This window comes from Telmatherina bonti (genome assembly GCF_933228915.1).
Source record: "Telmatherina bonti genome assembly, chromosome: 11".
NCBI lineage: Eukaryota > Metazoa > Chordata > Actinopteri > Atheriniformes > Telmatherinidae > Telmatherina > Telmatherina bonti.
Genome location: NC_136629.1, coordinates 24,564,906 through 24,579,627, shown reverse-complemented (window position 1 = coordinate 24,579,627; position 14,722 = coordinate 24,564,906). Strand labels below are relative to the sequence as shown.

The window sequence follows — 14,722 nt, the reverse complement described above, 5'->3', positions numbered from 1 at the left end:
TAACTTGTTGCTTAAATATACCATTCATATCTATTAACAATACACGTGGTGCTACTTATAACTAAAAATGAATGCTTGCACTCTTTATATAATTGTTTGTGGTGTGAAATAGTGCAGGACGATATGGTTTATAACTGATATCAAAATACTTTTTTGGCTTCATCCTGAATCACGATAAATATCGTTTTGTTTTGAAATCCTTTTTAAAACTCTGTAAATGCTGAATTACATATTGTCATGCATAAAAGACACCAGTAGGATTTAAGTAAACCAGCATAAACATGAAATAAAAACAGGCGTTTTCCAAACATTAGCCCCCTACTGCAACCCCTGCCATCTAGAGGATCAGGTTTATTTTATTTTCTGTTATAAATCAATTCATATCATATACATTTTGTCAATAAATTATTTTCTATTCAAATACTTTTATTTTGCACCAGATCACAGCAGACGTAACCTTAGGTCCTTTCTGCCAGAACAGGTTTATAATTTGTACTGTTGCTATAAAAACGAATCAACCAGATGTTATTAATCTTAAACGCAAGTTCACTTGAAATTACTTTGCGCCATGTCTCTACTTTGGACTTTATAAAAAGATGGATGGCGCCTCCGTGACATTACACAAAGGTTTTTCTGAAAAGCTGAATTAAACCTTAGTGGGCGGTTAACACACCATCACCATCTTGGCAGCATCGCTCTGGAAAAAAAACAAAAATGGACTAAGAGGTGGGGCTGAGAGGGGGGGCAATGAGCGAGGGGGGGTGAATGATTGATACCCATCAATCTCCAAAGTGCCTGTTGCTAAGAGCTAACTGAGCAAACCTGTAGTTAATGGGAGCTAACCAGCTAATGGAGGTAGGCGGGGTAAACCTATGGTGTCCTGTTTGCCAACTAAAATCCGCAGTTGTGCCATTTGCATTCTTCCCACCAGATATTGGATACCTGTCAGTGAAAATGACATGCCCCTACTGATGCTGAATGTTGAGTTTAAAAACTTCCAAATTTATAATTCATGCCCTGCCAAGTGTGTGTTGGATCAAGGATACATGGAAAACATGCGAGATTGTTGCCCTCGAGGACTGGAGCTGGACCTTTTCAATAAAAATAAGGATTTCCTTTTTGATGATGAAAAACACTAACCCAGTAAAGAAACACAAAGAGAAAATGCATGTTGCCCCCTTAAAGACACTTGAGTGAGAAAATAATCTTTTTACAACAGACACTCAGGGACTCATGGGCAACAATGCTGACAAGCAATGAATAAAATGAAATAAAATGCCTACCAAAAAACTGACAAGTGAAAATATGTGGTTGGGGGTGTTCGGGTACATCAGACTAAAGTAGTGAGAAGAAGCATCTCTGATACATCATTTAGACAAATAGGACAATAGGAGAAAGCATTGATACAGGGAACCTTATTTTCTTAGCAAATGGCTTTTAATGACAAGTAAAATATCAGTTATCTTGCTAATTAAAATAAATTAAGTGCTTTGCTTTCATAAATAAGTCTGAGTCGACTCAGAAATCTTTTCAGTCTAGACTTACAAAACAATAGTGCAGATGGAATAGTTTAATATACGTTAATGATGTGCAAGCTCTCTGCAAACAGCTGATGGCGAAGGTAAATCTGGTGTATTTGCAGTGGTCTTTGTGGTGATAGCTGCATTAATCCTGAGCTGGGAGAGGGAACAGACCAGTTTTGATGAAATTCAAACAATAAACAGAGATCATTTTATCCTTTGAGTGGGTTCCAAATTTATTCCAGTTATCAATAAATGAGAAACAACTGTATGTGAGCTGGTACACCTTAACTCTGTCTGACACCAGTATTCTAAAAATGGTGGAATTAAACCTGAAACATGCAGCATGGACTCAACAAACGGTAAAACAGTGCAATCAGTCTGCTATCCATGCATAATTATGGTCCCAGCATCACCTAGGGTTGGATTGAAATAGTTGACGTAGGCTACTTCTCTGCCACCTAGAAAATGGGATAACTCCTACATGGCAGACAAGTATTGCACCTGCAATCTTAAATTGTCCAAGGTTGATACATGCAAGTGCTTAGGTTCAGTTTAACATAATAAAAATTATAATGAATCCTTAAGGATAACTTTTCTGGTACTTTTTCTTTTGTCCATGCTATTAATTAAGGGTCTTAGACCACGTAATTAAAATGTTCACCTCGGAAACAAACGCACAGAAAACAGTACAGCAGACACACACATCCAGCACCTGCATGCTTCAGCTGCTTGGGGGTGTCGGGGTCTGCAGGCGTTGGTAGGTTGCATTGTTTTGACCCCGCAGTGGCGCGAGGCAGAGGGGAAATCTTAGTCATGGTGACGAGGTTTGTGGAGCGCGTTATTTTCCTGCAAGGTGCAGCTCTCTGGTCGGCAGGAAGCTCAAGCAATCCGCGCTCACTGCTAACACAAGGTTAACAGCAGCAGTTCAGCAACCAGAAGTATATTAGAAGCATGTCAGGGATCACTGGGAATCTGGATTGCGATGACTGTTTATCACATGTGCCCAATAGCACGGACTCCAACGTGCACTCCAGCATGGATGCGGACGACGAACTTCTGAGATACATCTGGGGAGAATACTTACACCCCAAGCAGTACGAGTGGGTTCTAATAGTGGCTTACATTATTGTCTTTTTCGTCTCGCTCATCGGAAATTCGCTTGGTAAGTTACTTTTTCTTTCTTCTCCCCCCCCCCCCATCTTGCAAAACCACTAAAAAAAATAAATAAAATAAAAATAAATAAATAAATAAAAATAATAATAAGTAGGTTACATTTCAGAAAGTTTTGAGAAGAATTAGGGGATATATTGCCAGAAAGGATGATGGAAAATTCGAAAGGAACGCAGTTTTTTTTTCTTCCATGCAAGAAGCGCAGTGGCGCATCTGGTGTTGGAGAGGCATGAGGAGGACGCTCATCCACCGTGCGCAGCACTGCGTGCAACAGAATGCAGCTCACAATGATCACTGGGGATGTGTTTAAACATGGCATGCTAGACAAACAGCACTTTCCCCATTTCACACAGTAGAATTCACCAGCATGCAATCACAAAGGTTTTTATTTATTTATTTATTATTAATCAGTTAAAGAGTCTTCCACTCTTTTCTGGTCCATTTCTTTGCTCCTCATATTTGGTGTACCAGAATCCTGGAAAGCTTCTGATGTATGTTAATAATCTAAAATATTGTTTATTATTTATCTGGAAGGTGAGGGGAGAATGTCCATGTAGCTCTGATTTTAATAGGCAGTGTTGCTGTCAAGCAGCTGTTGAATATTTGACTAGCCCCCCTTCCTCTTCGTACCTGTGGGGGGTTCCCTCTATGATCTCAGTCTGCAACACTACATGCGGAATAGTTCTCCATCTGGTATGAAGGAGTAACACATGAAGATCATTACGGACATATAATTGATCTTAATTGTAAGATTTGAGTTATGGCTCAACTGCTGACAATCCTTCTGTATTTAAGCAGAACTTGTCTAATATCTTTTTTTTTTTTTTTTTTTTTTTTTTTTTTAGCTCAGAACACATCATTTAAAGATTCTCACAACTTTTAAATCAGAAAAAAAGCAGGAAGTCTGCCCTAAACAGACTTAATGTTAATTGATTTTGCATAACCTTATAAAAAAAATCACTGCAGTCATGAACAGGAGTCAAAGACGGTATTTTTTTATATCTCTCTCCATTTCCTTTGTGACACACACACTGTCTTGTGAAAATGACTGATGCAGCTATAGCACTCACTCTTAATGCTTCAGTATTCAGAGAAAATGGTGGTCTAAAAGTAACATGGGCATGTAGATGCTGCAAACACAACAATCAGATACTGTCAAGCCCTGTAATTTCCAGTCTGGTTTTCCATAGTTGGTCATCTCTATGCTGTGAAATCAGCAGGTAATGCAATTCAGATTTAGTATTTAAAGCACAGAACACCTATAATAAAGGCTTGATATTTATTCTGAAATATGAATATAACAATATTACTCTGCACAGATCATGTAATGGATCGTTAAAAATGAACAAAGAACAATGCAGATGTTATCCAGATCAACTTTTCTTTCTATTTGCTGGGGATATTTGCATTTAGAGGACATAGAGAAATTTAAAATGGCCATTACTTTCAGGGTTGACAGTTTGTCATTATAATGGTCTCTTGTCAGTGAGGAAGCACTGTGGAAAAAATTGCAAATGGCAAGTGGAAGGCTTTTAAAATAATCTTAGGTTTTTTTTGTCCTCGTTTTATATGTTTCCTATTTATTTCTACTCTTATCTGTTGTTCAGAGAAGCATAAAGAAACTATTTATAATGGGATATTTAGCTTAACCACTATTTCAAACTTTAAAGCTTTAATAATATAATTTATGGGCTTTATATATATGGTCAAGCTCATTTTAAAATGAATAACTGCATATTATTTACTGAGCTGATGCAATCTCAAGAGACAACAAGGCAGTATCATTCTTGTGCTGGTCCCAGACCAGGGTAAATACAGAACATTTCATTGGGAAGGGACATAAAATTAATGCCAAATCAATATGTGAATCACTTCAAAATAAAACTTGTGATTTAAAAAACAAAAAAGAAATAAAATAAACGAATAAATACATAAATAGAAAAATAAAACTTGTGCATCACTGTTAACATATAATAAATACACAGTGCCTATAAACTAGAAATACTGCTTTTGACCAGGGGTGATAGAGACTCTCTCTTTTAAAAACTTCAAATTTGAACAAAAATAAGTACACTTTTGTGCATCTCCTTAATCATATATGATGCATCAAATCGTCATGAGTTATGCATTATATAATGATTCATAAGATTTATGTCCTTATTATTAGTGGGGAAACTGTGGTTATTCTACGTCCCCCACATTTTCCATTTGATTGTTTCTTTTCTTTCTTTTTTTTCCCATTCCAGCTGCTTCTTTGTTCAAAATTCACCACATTTTGTTAGTGGGCGACAGATCTGAACTACAAGCAACTCGGTTTAGTACTGGAACCTCTTACCTCTGCTGTGCAGAATGTATTTTAACCTAGTCTTTAAAAACAAATAAAAAACAAAAACAAAAACAAAGCCTTTCCTTTCAAAGGGTTTCTATGAACTGTGAGATAGGAAGCTCTGACGCTTGTTTATGATGTTCAACAGAAGAAAAACATTTGCAGATGTCAAGGTTGCTGCCCTTTTACTAAAACTGAAAAAAAAAAACCCACATTGTTCCTTTTCTTTTGCAGTGTAAAAATTTCCACAAAAATGAAACAAATTATTCAGATACAAAACAGTTTTGAATGTTGCCTGTGAATGAAGTATTGAAATCAGCAATGTGTCAAATGACTGTCAATGTGAAATCAGTTTATTATGAGACAGCTGAGCCTTATCTACTCTGCACCAAACGGCATTTTAAGTAGAAAAGCTGGTGAATATAATGGAACGTTTAGCAGCTTGGGAACCAACCATTTCCCACTGGAGTTGGTGGGGGCAGAGCACAGATCTAAAAACATAGTGAGCTTTGAACTTCATGGCAAGCACATACTAGGAAATCATTGTACTGGAGTGGTCCCAAAACAAGGTAAATAGCCTTTGAAATACAAGTGCACCATCTTGAAAGTTGGCACCATTTTTAAACCATAAAAGAACAATTTCTGCCTGATAGTTACAAAAGTGTACATTCAAGTGATTGTACAGAAGTGTATCACAGAAGAAGCTAAGAAAGCAGCTTTTATTGTCCAGGTAGTGTCAGGTAAGATAACGGGTACACCCCGGACTGTGGCCATGCCATCATAAGCTAACACAGGGACAAATGAGTTGAGAAACCACATATCTTATGCCTATGGTGGATTTAAAATCAGCAGTCAAGCTAAAGTGGACCGAAATGTTTTCAGGCTGTTGGAGGAAGCCAGAGCATTCAGAAATCCCCACAGGGACACAGGGAGAACATGCAAACTCCATACACAGAAGCACCAGCCAAGACTTAAATAAGTAATCTGTTTACTGAGAGGTGACACTGCAAACCACCCCTACAATGTGCAGAGTGCATAGAAAATAACAATTACTGTATAGCTTTAGTAAAAAATTATGGATGGAATTTAACTTTGTAACATAATTTAAACTCCCAAAATGTTTCCTGCCATTAAGTTTATCAAGCGCCAGGAGCAAAATAAAAAAAAAAAAAAAAAAAAAAAAAAAAAAATTCGAGACCTAACTCTAACAACACCCCAAGATGTTTTAAAAGCACAGTTTTGTAAGCCAGTAATGACTTTGACCTTTAACATTGAAGAAAAAGACGAATTAGCTTTAAAAATATTTCTTTTCTTACATAAAATTTTTCAGTTAACTGCACTCATGGCTACAGACATGAGGCCAGTATTATTTATTTATTTATTTTTAACTATATCAGATAAGTACTCCTGTAACCTTGTTTGTATGTGATTGATACGAGTGCTCATAAATTTATCACAAATTTGAGATACAAGCTTTTTGAGTTTATATATAATATTCACACCATGTTTTCAGTTATTAGAACCTCCTGACACAAATCCAAGCCACAGAAAGACAACTTTGAGTAATTCCCACAAGGTTTCCAGAAAGACAAATTCAATTAAACCAGGACTGTCCAAGGTAACTAAATAGGATTTTTTAGATGAAAAAATAGTCAAAAGAAAAAGTAAAGGAAACAGTGTTAAAAGCAGCTTTTATGCATTTAGCATCTTTTACTAGTTTATTTCTTTGTATCCATTTTAATAAACTTTAATCATCAATAATATCAATTGTGATTTTAGTTTTGTTCATCTTTATTTTACAGGTTTTCTTTTTATAAGCAGGCTTACCCCAAAATCGGAGTTGTACTTTAAGAGTCAATACAGTATAGAAAAATTATGCATATATAGATAAATTTACTCTCGCAAGTTGTTCAAACAAAAGTTTCTGCAGTTTCTATTATAGCAAGCCAATTAGATTACCATAAGGCCAGGGGAGTAAATTATATTAAAGCTGGGACTGATGTTCCCTCTGGCTAGTTTGATACTATTTTCAAGTCCAAAAGTTCATAATTGGACAACCTTTACTTTTTGAGTCCCCTAATTATCAGATGTCCAGTAAGTACTGTACATTAAATACTGAGTCATAACCACTACTTTATGTAGATACATAAGTTAATGGAAACTGCTACTTCTATTTTACAGACATTTGGCACATGCTTTTATCTAAAGCAATAAGTGATCAATTAACCATATCAATTAATAAAACATGTATCTCATGAGGAAAGAGAGAACCCATGTATACAAAGAGAGAACATGCTAACTCCATGCAGAAAGGCCACTGTTCATACAACGCCCCAGCCGACGCTCGAACTAGCAGCCTACTTGCTGTGGGGCCGCAGTGCTTACCGGTATGACACTGCGTACATACTATGGGATAAATACAGGAGTAAATAGATGAAAGAAATATGCAGAACTCTTCAAGTACATTGAACCTCACATTGCATTTCCCAACTGTTATGCTTGTGAAGAGAGAGGGTTAATTTTTCTCTTTAAAGCATTTTCTGCCTAAACATGGAGCACTTTCGATCCAATTGAACATCCAGTCAAAATAAAAATGCATCATGTAAACATGCTGATCTGATCCGTCTTGATCTGAAAGAATTTTTAATCAGATTGAGAGGGGTGGTTTAAACCTTTTCACGGAGGCATGAGCAGAAAACAATAACCATACGCTCATTCTGATGGTCTCTGTTGCATGTTGTTTATGTGCCTCCTTGAAATGCAGGAGCTATGTTATGTAAGGTGTTTTGGGAGGACTTGAGCTATGGCAATGACACTGTGATACATACGACTTTTTGTTAGAAACTGAACGTGTTGAGGATTATTGATCATTTTAATGGTCAAAAAGGTTCAAAGTTTAAAAAAAAAAGCAAACCACTTTTCTTCCAAACTTGTAGGCAGTGGACATGTCAAAAGCATTTCTTTTGTATTGAATTTAAATCATGTAAATACAACTTATAAGATGACTATATCGTGTCCATATAAACATGTCTGTGTATGGAGAGATGTAGGTAAATTGAGGTTTAAATGTTTTTTTTTGTTTTTTTTAAGTCAGTCATGAATATTAACTTAAAGCCAGTGTCTTTTTAAGAAACAAAGAAAGTAGTGGACAGAGATAAAGGAAGTGGAAAGTATCCTGTTGCCTTCAGTGTTTTATGGGTCTGTCACATTTTACTTATCATTCTTTGGACCTGACTAGCCTGATATCTACTGGTATATATTACCAGTCTCAACCTCCACAACCCATAAGCTAAACTCATTACAGCAATGGGAAATGATTTAATCTTCTAATTTTAGAATATACGTGCATGTATTTAAAAAGCCTAAATGTGCACTAATTCAAGGGTAATAGGGTTTAAAGAAAGTCTTAACCCGAAATATTATATGGTAAATTGACTTACTCACTTAGCGCTTTCCCAATCATGGAGACCACTTAAAGCACTTTACACTGCATGTCACATTCAGACAAACACACCCAAGAGAATCAGGGTCAATGCAGGGACACCATGGCATGTAGTCCGGAGAAGCCTGTAATTGATCCACTCTAGATGAGCGATACTGCACATTTTGGTATTGATCCAAAACCAAGTAAATCCAGGGCAACTGTCACCAATACCTCTACTATTTGCTTGAAATTTAATAGTCATTTTTTAAAATTTTCTTTAATTATTTGTTAAAATTTGTAATTAGCAATTTGAATAAGAGACCTGAAGAAAAAAAAAAATTGTTTGTAAACAATGCAATAAAATAATTGTTTTCTCTTTTATCACACACAAATTGAAAAAAAAAAAAAAAAAAAAAAGGCAACAGTGGACATTAGCCTAACAAAAGCAAAACCTATTGGTTGGCTCTCATTCACGTTCTTTGACTTTTTAACCCCAAACCCTAGCAAGAAAAATATTGATATTATCTATCTGGTATTTATCGATGCTGAGACTTGCCTTGGTATCAACATTATCAATATTTGAATCGATCTGCCACGTACTAGTCCACTGACCATCCAGTTGGTAGACTACTGCTCTTGCTCCTGAGCTACAGCCACTCCCACTCACAAATATGAAATCCTTTGCAATTTCCCTCTGGCATAAAGGAATTCTTTTTATTTAGTTATATCCTCAATTTAGTCTTTATTAGTAACGAGCTTGACCTTAAACTAGAATAAATAAGTCGACACTTGCGGATGCTTCAATAAAAGTAAAATGACGATATGAAACTACTGATCCAAAAAACAAAAATCTTTTCAGTAAATTAGAACTTTATTTGGGATATTGGAGGCTTTGACACAATGATCCTGGAGACAACTTCAAACAGTGAAACCTTTATCGATATATTGTCTGTATACATTGCAGAGGTGGTGTTGCTCCGCCTCTTTAGTGTGACTCAAAATAAGACATGGAGTCAAAATAAGCCTTTTTTTTGGTGATTTAATCAAAAAAAAAAAAAAAAAAAAAAATGATGCATGTTTCTTATTCAGAAAACAAGTTTACCTTGTTAGTTGCTTATAATGTTGGAGCTTAGAGCTTTGGTTTCCTGCTGAATGTCAATAGCAGAAGATACTAAGTAGTAATATATTTCTTATAGGATTTTAGACCTAGACTTTTAGAATTGAGACTCTACTGTCCCTGAGAGGAAATTCTTCTGCACATCCCCTGGACTCCCATCACCAAGAAGAAAATACTGCACTGAAGACAACAGAACAATAATGCACAGAATCTCAGCTCTCAGTGTAGATCTCCACCAAGCCATTGTTTTTTTGGTTTTTTTTTTGCCAACAGTTATGGGTATTATTTTTAAGTTAAGGGTCATTTCACCATTAACTTCTATCTGCACAGAGTAAATAATCCTTTCTTATTTCACAAAGACGTAAATGTTGCCACAGTTCGGATTGTACTTACATTTATATTGCGCTCATTTGCACAGCCTTTTTTTTTTTTATGACTGTTGAAAATTTCATATTTATTAGTGGATTCATTTTAAGTTTGTTTGTTTTTTTTATGTATGTGCTCTTGTTAGCGCCCACACACCAAAACAAATTCCTTATACGTGTCAACCTACTTGGCAATAAACCTGATTCTGATCCTGCTTTTGAAAAACGTAATGTGTTTTGAAAATCTGAATAAAAAGCAGGATGTTTCAAATTATAGCTGCAGCAGCGGATTCTTGATAGTGACATGTGCAGCACCCTCTCCTCTCTTCTGCTTTCCTTCTCTTTAGATCCCCCCCATGTTAACCTCATCATATTCTGTGTTATGACATGTTCTCAGATGTTTTGTGACGTTTGTGGTGTTGTCACAATACCTCACTGTCTTCCTGCATATATCACATTTTGCTGTTTGTGGAGCTGAAATAGCTCTACGCGCGACTGTTTCTCTGTTCAGCAATCATAAAGGAATACAGAGTTACATAAAGGAATACAGAGTTAATAATAAACGGGAAAGAAATTTTTAAAAAAAGCACAAAATAAATAGAATGGCCAGAAATGGCTGGAAACCATCTGTTCCCTCAGCTTCTCTGATGTGTGTGTATTTTTCAGTCAATGTTTTAGTTTCTAAGGCTGTGGAATCTTTTTTTTGTTGGAAAAGAAAAAGTTACAATCTAATGCAAGTTAGATGATAATAAACAGAAAAGTAAGCTTTAGTTTACAATTCAGTTTTACCATTCATACGCAATACTTTACTAGATGTTACTCAGCAATTATTTAATGAAAACAACAATGACAAATCTGTTTTTAACACCATGCCCATCCAAGTAATGTCTGTTACCAACAGTAACATTGTGTAGTTTATGGAAGAGATTGTTTAAGAAATTGCTGATCACTTTCCAGAGAAACACTTGGCTATACCCGTCTCCTTTTGGTCAGACACATGACTAATTTCTACATGCACTATTCAGTGATATGTAGCAGTTTACTGAGCTCTTCATGCATTGAAGGTATTCAAAATTTGAATGATAGTTTCCTTGTGCTTACCATGCAAACCAGTGGAAAACGCATGATAACCTGTAATATTCGAGGTAGTGCACTTAGTGAGTAATGTTTAATAGTTAGGGGACTATGAAATGTTGTCTATTTTTATTATAGCCATTGATTAGTAAAGTTTTTTTTAAATTTTTTATATAATATTACAGTAATTAATGTCATTACCGTAAGAAAGCAGCCTTTTGTTAACAACATAATTTGGATAAACTTAAGGAAGATATAGGTGGGCATGAAAATGAGTGTTTACTGTGTTTATTTTTCATTATCACTCTTGTAACATGTTGGAAAGATCTATAACATCAAATCAAACCTGTGTAATTTTTTTGCAAATCCCACTTTTGGACCCACAAATGGCATCAGCTATAGAGTAAACTTTCTGGATTTGTGTAATGAAAATGCAAACTATGCAGGTCACTAGGAATAGTTGTACAGTGATTTGATTTGTAAATTTGAGCTAAAAACAAATTACTGGATATGTCAGTAGAAATCTGCAGATTATGTGCTTTTGAGTCCTGCTAGCCATGATGGAGGGGCAGCTCTACTTTAACTAGTGGTTTATTAATCTGTTATTATAAGAAAACATCATGATACCACATGACACAGAAATTCAGTCATAGTCTAGGTTAAGTAAAAAAAATGGATAATTTCATGGTGTCAAAAAGTTAACAGGAAGATACATTTTTGCTGTTTGATCTGGTAAGATTGACAAATACATTCAAGACATAAATCTATTTTAAGAATTTCTAACAATTATTGCTATATTAAAAACAAGTCTACATCTCTGGCTTTTGCCTTCAGGTTGTCTCTGGCTTCAGTGATAAACTTTATTTTTTAATTGCAACCACTGTGAAAGGAGATGTCTTTGAAGTAGGCTTATATCAAGTTACCATGAACAATAATTTCTACACTAATATTGCATGTATTGTCAAAGCTTTAAAAGATTTTGATTAGAAGTATTAAGTGGATTTATGTTTGACCTGTAAAGTCTATTGAAAATATCAAAAGAAGTTTTTTGGGCATCGCTGCAGAGAAGCTCAAACTTCTCAAATGTAGAGGCTTCCTACAGCAGCTGGCTAGATTGAAGTATTCATCACAATATTAGGTTTGGCCAAAGGAGTGGTATAAATATTGTATCAGTTCAAACATAAATATGCTCATCATCTGTCCCTTCACTATGGAGTGATTATGGTTAATGGAAACAAGTGTTTTTATGTAACCAGTTTAGTATTCTTTCCCCATAAGGCTGTACTTTGAGATAAAATCTTATCATCTTCTTCTAACATTTATTTAAAAAAGTTCTTTGAACATTAAATTATTTTAATGGATTGTGCGGATTGTGAGACCTGCTCACCTTGATATGTTTCTAAATTAATAAAAGAAAAAGAAAAAACTAAAAACACTCACTTCCTTGGCTCAGCCTGAAATATCCTCAGTTTAGAGTGCACTCAGATTCAGATCTGGCCTGTGCAGCAGCGATTTGTACTTAGTTTAATATCAAACAGCAATCTAAAAGGATAACCAACCTGCATGACATAGTTGTGAATATGACTCATGAAGAATAATACATATTCTGCTGCTGGCGGTGCCTTTGTTGCCATGTTGCCACGCTGACAGGAGAGCATTCCTCATTTGCATTTGCAACAATCAGTTGCTCAATTGTTGCATTTGACTGACAAGTATTCTGATGGTTTCCACTGTGGTCTGCATGTTGTTTAGTAACACCCTTGCCTCAGAAATCTTTTTAATAGTCTGAACACGCATATATATTTCCATATTGTCCTAAGTGAGAGCATTTAATTATTTATGAAATGTAAATGCAAGAGAAAGAGCACACATGTATTATAAAGAAACAACCTGAAACTTAAAGCTGGTTCCCAGTAATTCAGAAGGATGAGACATCTTGTAACACTCATCAAAGCACGTACACCCATTTCCTATCAGAAGAGCTTTTTTTATTTGATGCTTTATGTAGTATAGCCGGGTTTAAAAATCAACATTTGTACAAAATGGTTTATTGTGTTGACTTATAGTATGTACATATAGGTCTGGGCACAATGACCTGTGTATATAACTGTCAAAGTATATACTGCCGGTATTGTATGGAATACCTAGATAGATTACATGTCTGGCATTTTCAGGCAACTATGAAATATGCTAGTTGTTAAATACTTTTCCTAAACAGACAGAAAGGTTGGTGAAACAAGGTGGACCACAGCAGTTTAGCTGCAGACTCTAAAAGAAGAGGAAGTGCCAAGTATAGGAAAGGAGCAATAACAGTAAAAAAAATATAAATAGATATATTGAAACTGCAGCAGAAGATGCAAAACTGCATGCAGGAGTTTTATCGCAAGCAGAGACGGGATCCATGCTGGCAGTGATTTGTAAATGGTAGAATAGACCTCATTGTACACGGGTAAATGATACCTCATATAAGCCAACTTTATTTATAAAGCAGTTCTTTTACGACAGTAAGTATTGAGCAAAATGCTAAGAATACATAAAACATTTAAAAGACATAAAATAAATTTAAGAACAAAAAAAAACTAAAAAAGCACTGGAAGAACGCAAACCTGCGCCAAGGCCTTTAAAAAGTTTTTCTGGATCCAAACGGAGATCCTGATCACCATCAAAATGAGATCAGTTCTTCCTTTTCACATTTCCAACAACTCCTGAAAATTTCATGAAAGTCCGTCCATAACTTTTTGAGTTATGTTGAACACAAACACACAGACAAACAAACAGATAAACAAACAGATAAAAAGAGAAAGGGGTAGAAAGAGAAACAAGATTGTGAGGAACTGCACCACAGATGAGACACACCAGTGAATTTTACACATCCAATGTTGCCAATACATTACATTATTTGCATTAAAACATAAAACTACAAACGTCAATCATACATTTTGAAAAAAAAAAGAACAAAAAGCATAAAACATCTAAAGCAATATTGTTAAGGTGAAGAAAAAATCTTCACATCTTCCTACACATTGGGGACAGGGTATACCGCACCTTTCTATGAAGAAAAATGAGGCAACAATGGTACTTGTATGATCAGCATGAGTTCACATGTTTCTGCAAGACTGTGATTGAAGAGAAATATGTACTAGAGGTGTTATGTCCAAGTTGGTTAAATATGCTTTTTAAACACATTTTAATAGAAAGGGAAGGGCTAAGCATATTAACTTACAAGCTGCATTCATTAAAGGTAAGACTTCAGAAGAGTTCGGAAGATGTACTTCAAATTTAAGAAAGCATCAGAAACATATCTTGTGTACATTGATGATCCACTGAAGTGATCCTTCATGAAGCTGGCCTCTCCTTCTCTTCTCTCTCATCCGACATGGAAGCTGAGGGCAATAAAGCAGACACAGCAGGGTCGAGTCACACGCAACACAACATAATAACGACATCACAAGAATACTTCTCAGCTATTATATCATAGAGCTCTCACATTCAAAGACATCATTCAAAACACTGCAAAAACTTCAGCAAAGCTCCCTCGGCCTCTGGCATCAAAAGACCTGACACTTGAGAGTCTCCTAAATAGGGTACCAGACATTTTTCAGCTTTGTTGCATGGACATATGGAATTTCATTGGAACCATTAGAAAATGAGCACGTTGAGGTCACATTAGAAGACAGCAGAAAGATTGTCTCTACCTAACAAGACATCAATATCTCAAGGGAA

The 14,722-nt window shown here is 35.6% G+C and overlaps 1 protein-coding gene across 1 annotated transcript in view; it reads left to right on the top strand.

The window, feature by feature from the left end:
- Positions 1-2,474: 2,474 nt before the first annotated feature.
- The window catches only part of hcrtr2 (hypocretin (orexin) receptor 2), a gene marked incomplete at both ends in the record, with an annotated part of 46,490 nt that continues 34,242 nt past the window's right edge, over positions 2,475-14,722 (top strand). Inside the window, one exon of the mRNA XM_079249167.1 lies at positions 2,475-2,685. Within this exon, the coding sequence (XP_079105293.1) occupies positions 2,475-2,685 (211 nt within the window). The remainder of the gene's footprint in view (positions 2,686-14,722) is intronic.